General features: G+C 42.2%; 1 protein-coding gene across 1 annotated transcript; it reads left to right on the top strand.

The window, feature by feature from the left end:
• Window positions 1-2,337: 2,337 nt before the first annotated feature.
• Window positions 2,338-9,823, top strand: EAE97_001538 (uncharacterized protein; the record flags this gene model as incomplete). Its single annotated transcript, XM_038872049.1, has 10 exons — window positions 2,338-3,904; window positions 4,009-4,321; window positions 4,576-4,931; window positions 5,054-5,307; window positions 5,461-5,603; window positions 5,819-6,167; window positions 6,225-6,712; window positions 6,755-7,469; window positions 7,876-8,176; window positions 8,358-9,823. The coding sequence occupies 10 exons, from the start codon at window positions 2,338-2,340 to the stop codon at window positions 9,821-9,823; spliced, it is 5,952 nt and encodes a 1,983-aa protein (XP_038736607.1).
• Window positions 9,824-10,372: the final 549 nt, after the last annotated feature.

Raw genomic sequence — 10,372 nt, 5'->3', positions numbered from 1 at the left:
AATGTTCTGAACTAGATTCATCGTTTGACTACAGTCGGGCCCATTGAGAATTCTGTTACGTACCATCATTGCATTCTCCGAAACAGAGACCGCTAGATAAAGTATGAGACTGGATGTGTGTTCTTGTATGGACTTTCTGAGACATGGACTTTGTATACGTCATAAGTTAACATGCGAAGACATACTATGATTCTCCAACAGTGATCGTTACACATGCCGAAGAGTTTGCAAGAATTTCCATGTCGTCTCCTATCTCCTGTCCCCTGTAGTAGTCTTGAAGACCGCACTGGTATCGAGATGCATTCCTATAGCAAGACTGAATGATTCTCCAAGTTATGATAGCATTATGAATGAGACCGTCAAATAGCAATAAGGTGTCTTATGTCCACCTAACATGCTGTAAATAACTTGTGTAATCCGAATTTTGGTGGTTCTATACTTGTAAGTATCCTACATCAGCTATGTGGTGATGTTTGGGAGAGGTAGACCATGTTCAGAAATTCACGCAAACTTTTAAATGAGATACTTGAAGATTCTCTCTTTAAAATTAAGGGTCTTAAGTGTGAGATGAGTCTCTGTTCAAATTTATCTTGTGGCGTCAAGGCTATGCTGCCCTAGAACTTCAGTAGATTCGTTCTCATGTCTTCCTAAACATCTGCCAGTCCAGAATTCATTTATTTCTCCATATCAACTCCAACTTGTAAAGATCTATCGCTCATAAATATGTAGAATCTATTCCGTGGGATGCTAAATCCATAAATACGATTTGTCGATTGTCCTTGTGTCCTTTTACTTTGTTCTATCTGCCTATCCTTCGAGACTCTAAATCTACCTCATTTTATTTATCTGGAGTAATCAACTGTTCTCAGCCAAGTTGTCCCTTGAATCAATATCGAATACTTCTCTTGTTCAATCCACACTCGCGATTTTACCATCACTGTACGGCCTCCATATACTTCGTCTCGGATAGCTTTGCAGATTGCACATGGATTCTGCGCAAGGATTGAATGCCATCTCTGGCGATCGGCTGACTGTAATTTGCAGAATGTAGGATTACTATCCTCTGTGCCTGTTACATTGATGAAAGATTCCGTGGCACACCTTCTGGCTTATCTTACTTCGTACATGCGCAAATTGCTCGGTGTTTGTTGAGGCTTGGAAGATCATTCTCATATAGTTGCTTGGTAGTTTTGGCACTCGTAGAGGTAGGTCGTAGGGTCGATCGGACTGTTGTGCTAAAGATACTACATAGTTGCCTCTATAACAAAAAGTGTTCCGTGTGTCTACAAAGAAATCTCGTTGGGACTGCTCCATTAGCGGATAGTATACAAATGAGAACAAAAATCCTGACCATGCTACTTAGGACAACCTTGTGGGAATAATTTGCCACCGTCTTCGAAACACAATGTGATTACCTATGACAGTCAAAGTTGAATTTGAAGATCTGCAGCGGAATTCTGATATGTATTTGAGTGTTTCTAATGTGTTGTGAATTGATATGATCGAAGATGCTTTGGAGTACTTTTCGGAGCAGTCCCGATACGTTTGCGCATGTCATCTCCAAGAGACGTAACCGCAATCCAAATTATATGAAAAGAGGATATGAAATCAAGAAAGCAGCCGTCTCGCAGAGTTCGATCCTATCTTCTGTTGAAGATTAAGTTTCTTTGGAGCGTCGATTCGTCCTGGTAAAATGCTATCATAATGTTCGGTACGGAGCCCTGACATACACGTATGTTTTTGAAAATTGCCAGAAGGGTAGTCTAAAGACTTCCAGCCACGATAAATAAGGCGGTTGTACTTTCCTTTGAGTCTTGCAATAATTGAATTGTGATCATGTTGTTCGACTCCCAACCCCTTTGATGAGATTGGGCTTGGTTTCTTTTGGATTGAGTTCAGCCGATCACGTCTATAGCAATAGCCTCAGTTATATTTCTATTGAAGTAGACCTTCACATCCTCTCATTCCTGCTTATTCATATAAGCGAAAGGGGTGTCTCAGAATTGATGTCTAATATCTTGCCCATCAAGTGCTCCACATTTTATTCGAGTACGAAACTATTCAGAACCGAGAAAAATCAATCTCAGCTTATTTGTTATTCCAAAAGTTGAATATTTTATCCTTAATGATAAACATTCATCGCAGACATTCAAACAGAAGGTATACTCGTCCGCGCGTACACGTATGCCATCTCGCTTATCGCTGTGCCACGGATGGAGATGCATGTTGCTGTTGCCTAAATAAGAATCCCCACCATCTTCATCCTCACGGAATCATTCACGATTCATTTCTATCAATCAACGATCAAAAAACACAGGTTTTTTTTTCATCATCATGATGTCCGATATGAGTTCTGATGATTTCGAAATGGTTGAATCCGAAGACGTTATCAAACAAATGCTTGTGGATGAAAAACCAGATCTCGAGAAGATCAGGGAATGGCTGAACCCCACAGATTACCTAGCATCATCCAGCGAATTCAATCGCCATGCTTCATCTAAAGCTCGCAATACAGGGGAATGGATTCAAGAGACTTCACAATTTGAGCAATGGCATTCATCTGCTGACCATGGGTCTATTTGGATCAAGGCAGTTCCGGGTGCGGGCAAGAGTGTCCTTGCAGCCTCCATGGTTCAATCGCTTTCGGCCAACGAATCCGTTCCTGTTCTCTTCTTTTTCTTCAGGCAAATTATTGAAACAAATCGCACTTCTCGTGGTCTTTTGCGAGATTGGATGTGCCAGCTTTTGCCCTTCAGCGAAGCCTTGCAATTGAACCTGTTTGAGCATGTGACAAATGGACAGAGCCTAGAAAGTATTACTACAGCACATTTGTGGAAACATCTTTTGACTGGTCTGAGAATGCTCAAACGAGTGTATTGTATCGCTGATGCATTAGATGAGATGAATATGGACGAGAAATTCCTCTCTCAGCTTAACGCATTGGGATCATTTAGGCCCGCTCAAGTCAAAGTTCTATTGACCAGTCGACCAAAACAATATCTCCAGCGGGCATTTAAAGATCCCCAAGTTATTCACGTCAGTCTCAAGGAGGAACTTGTGAAACGTGATATATCTGTTTTTGTTCGTCAGCGCGTAAAGCAATTTGCTGAGGACGGCATCAGCGAGAACATGCAAAGTTTTATTCAGAGCACTGTATGTGAGCGATCTGAAGGCCTTTTCTTGTATGCTCGCCTTATGCTTGATCAAATCAGTCAATCCATCAAGAAAAAAGAACAAAATGAGGTTTTCATACGAGAGATGATAGTTAAATTGCCCGTTGGTCTTGAAGAGATGTATAACAGGGCACTTATCGATCATGCTTCACTTACAAACATCCATCAGGATACACAAATCATCATTTTACAACTAGTTACTCAGTCGGCACGACCCATGCGCCTGATAGAAATTGTCAAGGCTATTGAAGACAATCATCACCTTTCCAAAAGTGACAGAGACAGTAAAGACATTGTCAGGTTTGGTTTTGGCCCACTTCTCGAGATCATGGAAGATGGGGTTGTGCAAATTTTGCACTACTCTTTTACAGAATTTCTTTTGGATGCAGACCGAACTATACGTAAATTGTCAAACGTTCCTCAATTCCCTGTCATCGATCCGAAAATTGCCCACCGCGAGATTGCGCTTTTATGTATCAGCAAACTTCAAGGGGGGGCATTTTACTCATACCCGATGCCAGGTAATGCGAAAAATGGTGCAGGTAACGTGGAACAATCCATGCGACAAAGATTTGACTTTGCTCGATTGTTCGTACAATATCCGCTTGTTGAGTATGCTGCAAAGAACTGGACTTATCATGCCAAAGCGTACGACTATGAAGATACAAATTTCTATGAGACACTGGAAGAGTTCTGTATCTTAATAGCCAGGCATTTCAAGCTTGGTCATGGTTGGCCGACAAGTTGAGAAACTCCCCCGATGCGTTACGTTACTGGCTTCAATTTAGTCCTGGTCAAGCTCCAACATAAGGAATGACCTCCCATATTCATATAGCTTCTAGTTTCGGGCTAGGCCGTTGGTCACAGAGACTGTTGAAAAATGGCGCAGATGTTGAGATACGAGATGGTACTGGAAACACTCCTTTGTTTTGGGCGGCTAAAGGAGGTCATACCGAAATTGTAAGTAGATTGCTAGATGTTGGCGCTAATCCAAATATCGGCGGACACGATGGACCGAAGCCTATCCATGTCGCAGCCTCAAGTAACCATGCAGGAGTGGTTAAGCTCCTGCTTGGCGCTGGTATGTTAACTTTTCTAAACATGTTACCCAAAAACATGGACTATGCTTCGAAAGTGGAAGCATTTTAGTCCTTGATGTCGTTTGTGATGTCGAATAGCTCCTGTATATCAAGTTGTGATTACTAGAGCTTCTTGAAGATTGCAAACATCCCTATCTTACCTTTCAGTCCCGATTATTGGGCACTTTGGCCTTCACATTTTGTCTTTTCTTCTTTTACTGACCTCCCACCGGTGTGTCCCCCTTTACGACTCGGACGGATACGTCAAGACGTTGTGGAAATACAGCACCTAAGGCCATATAACACCCACTAATGTTCGCCAGTGATGCCGGTCATGTTGAAACAATAATTGAGATGATTCCGTATTGCGAGACAAAAGAACTTGAAGAGGCTTTACTACGAGCAGCTCATCGTGGACATCATATTTTAGTTACCACTCTCTTAGAAAAAACAGGTGTTTCTCCCAACGCAAAAGCTCCCATAGAGTATAGTGGCATGGGCTTTACAAGAGGCCAGGCTGCCTTAATGGTAGCGGTGAGTTCCCTTGAACCAATATCTGTAAAGGTAATAATCGAGAAAGGAGGGATCACAAGTCTAGGTAGTGATCACTTGACGGATCTTGGCTCAGCGCGTCCCACCATGTATAGTTGTCGGGACATCGATCATGTGATCAAAGAGGGTACTGTATTAGCTAGCGTCGCGCTAGCGCTTCCCTATATCAAGTACTAGCTTCCCATAGATAATAATGATCAAGAACAATACAACCATCATAGAACTAAGTACTTACACTTATCAACCAAGTTGATACCAACAATAGTATAAATTCACCAGCACCGGGAGATAGAACGCCACTCCATAATATTGCTATGACTACGATCAACCAACATAATCGAGCTGCTGCGAAGGAGATCTTAGATATGCTTTTGTTGGCAGGTGCTGATCTTGAAGCCCGAGATAGCAACGGCGACACTCCGCTGCTACTCACAGTTTCACCCAAAATTCATAGATATTTTCAAATTGCTCTGGAACTTTTGCTCTCAGCTGGTGCTGATCCAGTAGGCAGAAACAGTTCTTTGATAATTCCTTCTTCGTTACACCTTTCAATTCATTTTCTTTTATCCTCCCAAAATCCCTATTCACTTCTTGACATGCGATGAAACTTGATCTTCGCTGTAGTTAATTACAGGCATTTATTTACTCTATCATAGTGCACCAAGAACTATAATGACGATACTTTACTTCACCGAGCTTGCGAAGAGCTCTCGTCGACTAACCTTGCCACACAACTTTTGGCCTTCGGAGCAAACCCTAATCAAGCTCGAATCTCGGACGGAGTAACTTCGTTACATTGGTAAGCACGAAATATTCTCTTTTCCTTACTTCTGATCTGGGTCATGATTTTAGCTTGAATCTACTGTTCAGTATTAACAGAATGAATTTTGTTCCATCATCTCGGCCCGGGATTTGTTATCCAATCCAAAGATTTTGGATTTCGAGATTTTTTATATGAAAACACTCATAATTGAGAGCTTATTCATATTTTATCCGGGACTAATGTGATGCTAGTGTGGTGGACAACAGACATAAGCCAGCCGAGCTCATTGAATTGCTTGTCAATCATGGTGCTGATATCAATGTTCAAGATATCAACGGAGATACAACCCTGCATCGTGTTTGCAGATCTTCATTAATCCAATCAGGTGATCTGATCCCAGCTATTTTGAGCCTTTCACCTGATACCAATATCCAAAACAATCTTGGCGAAACATGTTTGCACAATGTGTATCGGTCTGTAGATTCAGGGCTGATAAGCACTTTAATCGACACTGGTATGAATCTAGAAAAACGTGACTGCAAAGGGAGGTCAGTCCTACTCAAATCCATTGCTGAATGTCAAGATAAAGATCTGGAGATGGTAGAAGTGCTTTTCAGTCATCCGAAGAAGGCTTCTATCTCTGCTAGAACCTGGTAGGGCAAAACAGTGTTGCATTTGGATTGTCACTCTCGCAACTCTGTTGGGCTTCTTAAGCTACTCGTGAACCACGGAGCAGATCTCAACTGGATCGATAGCACGAATGGAAACACTTTGTTCCATGAAGTAGCAGCACGTTTCAACGGAGATCCAAGGGACATCGCCTTGATTGAATACCTGCATGAGAAAGGGGTCTCAGTAGATGCAAAAAACCATCGACAACAGACTGCGGCACATATTATGGGAACCTTCCATGGTAACCCCTACAATGTTCTGAGTATAGACGGCAAACGAACTTTTGTATCAGTCATTTGTCGGCTATGCCCTAAATTCGACGTAAATGCGAATGATGTAGATGGGTATACGCCTCTTCACTATGCATGTGCTACTTCCGAATATTCAGTCTTTGTTCTGATAATGGCTGGCGCCGAATTGAATGCCCAGTCTTTCAATCGGCGCACGCCGTTTCATTGCGCTGCTCGCGGACGGTAGTGTGGTGTTTTATCAATGTTGCTCAACTATGCTCAAAGAACTGGTTCTACCATAGATATCAACGCCCAAGACTCTGATAGCATGACACCTCTTCACTTCGCCTGTATATCAGGTAGACCTGAATCCGTTAGTATTTTAATCTCAACTGGTGCTGACATCGAAAGGAAGACCAGGCAAGAAACGTCGGGCATAACTCCGCTAACGGCATGCACCATGTTCCTCGATGAAGATAGGATATGGAAATTACTACAAAAGGGAGAGCTCACTGAACCCAACATTCAGGATCCTTTCAGAGTTCTCTCAAGCCATTCCAGGACCATGGGGTCTGAATCTAAACTGGATAAGGCAACACAACATATTACGTGCCGTATTGGTATCATTGCGCAAATGCTTATAAAAGCTGGAGCGAATACTGAAAGTGCTTTTATTCCGGCACTCGATGCAAAATGCGCGGAGCTAGTATATGCCATTAGGGGCGAAGAGTCTTTAAGAAGTAAGATTTTTGCCGAGAATCGACTCATGGCACAAATTATAACTATTGAAAAAGCACTAGATGATTGCAGCCACGAAGATATAGACTTCATAAAATGCAAGGTCTGTGAATTAGATGAAGCAACGATGAAACAGCTGGTCCTGAGAGACATTGACTTTACACGAGCGAATAACCCTGCGTGGATGAGCAATCTGGGACCGCTAATCACTCAATTCGCGCACTATGGACTAACAGAATTCATGAGCAAGATAATTTCCAGTGTACAGATACTTATTTCATTGACTATTGCCCCTATTCCTCTTTATTTATTTCGAAGATGGGAGCTTTCATCCTTGATTTAATTTCCTCCCAATTCCTCTGCTTGGTTGTCAGTTTGACATCGGGGAACAATGTGAAGCTCTCGGATACCGAATGCTTGGAATTGTATGGCAAAATAAGTGCTACTATCCATTCAAGGCTATTTTCTATATCCATATTCACTCATTTCCATAGACTGTTGTGTTCAAATCTCCTTGGTTCGATTTTTGATGGTCCTCTTTTCATACCTTACCTCCCAGACTATTGTTTCAACTTCTTTTACCAAAGTTTACCTCGAGTCTACTTGTCACATTATCCAATAGAGAAAATGATTAGAACATGATGTTTCGAAGACTAATAACTTTCAAGGCAAAACTCTTCGATGACCCGCACTATACCGGTAATATTGCCGACACTTTTGTCAATGGTTGGAGCATTATTCGACCACTATTACAAGTCGCCTGTGAGCGGCCGGTCTGGAACATGGATATGGTCAAACTTCTAATTGAAGAAGGTCAAGTGAATGTAAACGCGTATCATCATGTGAAAGGAAAAAGAAGTGATGTTGAAATGACTGAAGAATTAATTCAAGTAAAAACAGCACTTCATGTCTTAGCGAAAGGAGAATTCTGGTGGCAAGTTGAGGCTATTCAATACTTGGGTGAACACGGTAAGCTTCCTTTTTGATTCACCTCAGAACCCTGGTATCATCTTTGGAAAAAGGGGCCAGGGATAGAGAATCGGAGTTCGTGTCATACTCTTGGAATGAGCACTTTACTTCGATGCATATTTTCATCTCATCAACTAAAAGTATGGAAAAGTCTTGATTGGAAATACTAAGATACTTCTAGGTGCCAAATTAGATATCTTGGATTCGAAGGGCCGTACTCCCCTAGAAATTGCAAGTACTTACACTGGAAACGGTTCAGCATCAAGGAGAAATCTCTTCAGCACTCAATGTTGTGAGGCGCTCCTTAAACTGGGAGCTGATCCCAACAAAGTGAATCCGGAAGGTCTCACAGCTCTCAATAAGGCCGCTTGCGATGAAGAGACCATTAGAATATTACTAAAATACGGGGCAGACGTTAATAGAGGAACAAAAAGCGTTCTCATATCAGCCATAGAGCCCGGAGATGTGAGAACTCTTCAGCTGTACCTCCAAAACGGAGTTGATCCTAACATGCCGGACAACTCAACAGACTCTAGTTACCGATCTCAGTATGCGACAGTCAATGTAGCTAGGAAATATCCAATCATAGTGGCAGCATTTCCAAAGGGTCCTAAAGCATATTCTTCTTCTATAGCTGCAGAGATGATACAATTTCTGCTGGATCATGGTGCTAGAGTTGATTTGGCTGTCGAAGAGGGGGAAAGCATTTTACACTATCTTTTCGCAAATGCCACGTCCAAAACCCTCCGGCCACTTTTTGAAAGGCCAGGAATAGATATGAATACTAGGGATAAATATGGTCGAACAGCTCTCTTATGTGCTATTTCTAACTCTACTAAGAGGGAAGGTCTACACCCACATGTTTTACCTTCTAAACTCGAAAAGTCACAACCACCATACGTACCGCCCTATTTACACCTAGTAAGCTCGGCAACCCATCGCCCCTCTCTCAACTACCTGGCAGTTGATAATAAAGGGCTTCACATAATCTTTTATCTACTCTCCAGATGGACCTCCGAAACAGCACCATTATTTCTTTCCATTCCAGGTGTTCGCTCTCTCTTTACCCAAAAAGATAATGCGGGGTATTCTCCCCTCCATCGTGTTTTATCATCTGATTCTATGCCTACATCACTCACTGATATGGTCGACATCTTCGTAAACGACGGAGGCGCTGATCTTCTGGAGCCAGATCCCGAATTCAATACTGCGTTACACCATCTAGCCCGCAGACGTCCTTACAACAAGCCGGACGATTCTTTCCGAGTCATGGAACAATTTCTCTCTTTAGGGGGGTTTATCGACGCGCGGAATGATGCGGGCATGACATCTTTACTGGTATATATAGCTGGTGGAGGGGGCCAATTTCATTTACCGTGGTATGAAGAGCATGGTGCGGACTTCAAGGCTACAAACAACGAAGGACAAGGGGCTCTACATTTTTTGGCGGCAAACAAACCTGTCAGGCATGCACTTCCAGAATATCGCGAAGAACGAAAAAAAGCAAGAGCAGATTTGTTTGAAGCGTTAGCAAAGAAGTATGGATGTGAGGTGCTAGATGAAGACTCGAAGGGGAGAACGGCGTTAGACATTGCAGCTGCAATGGGAAACGAGGAGATTTTGGAATTATTCCAGAGGAGGAAATAGGAGATTAGAATCTTATGATCTTGCTTTTTCTTTTATTTAAATGTTAATCACTCCTTTGTCACTGTACCCTCTTTCTTATGCTTCGTTTAACGTCCGTGTCAATCTGAACACGTTGATGAATACAATCAGTTGAGCGCCTCAATATGAACAGTGAAAACCTTGGCATAACAGCAAATTCTGATATCGAGGCCGAGTATCACTTTCAAAAACACGAAAAAAGCCAATTCTGCGGTAGAATATGATGATCAGATATCTTATGATTGAATGTCAAGAATTCCTGATCCCTGATGAGAAGCTATCTTGGAGATCTAATTCTACCTAGGAACATCACACAAATTTAAAACATCCCTTCCCATGTTTCGAGCTATCAAAGAAGAAGACAACTCATCCACTGGACGTTATTTGCGCTGATCCCTCTCACACAGCGATCTACGCTGTCTATCAAGTCAATCAGGCAATAGAGTACTAAAGAAGTTTGTTGATAAAGTGTTGGGTCATATCTTTCAGCCCCCGACTAAGAGAAATGATGCTGATCCACAACATACGTCC

This window comes from Botrytis byssoidea (genome assembly GCF_014898295.1).
Source record: "Botrytis byssoidea strain MUCL 94 chromosome Unknown BBYS_003, whole genome shotgun sequence".
Taxonomy (NCBI): Eukaryota; Fungi; Ascomycota; class Leotiomycetes; order Helotiales; family Sclerotiniaceae; genus Botrytis; species Botrytis byssoidea.
Note: the sequence above shows the minus strand (reverse complement) of the source record. Positions and strands in the feature narration are given on the sequence as shown.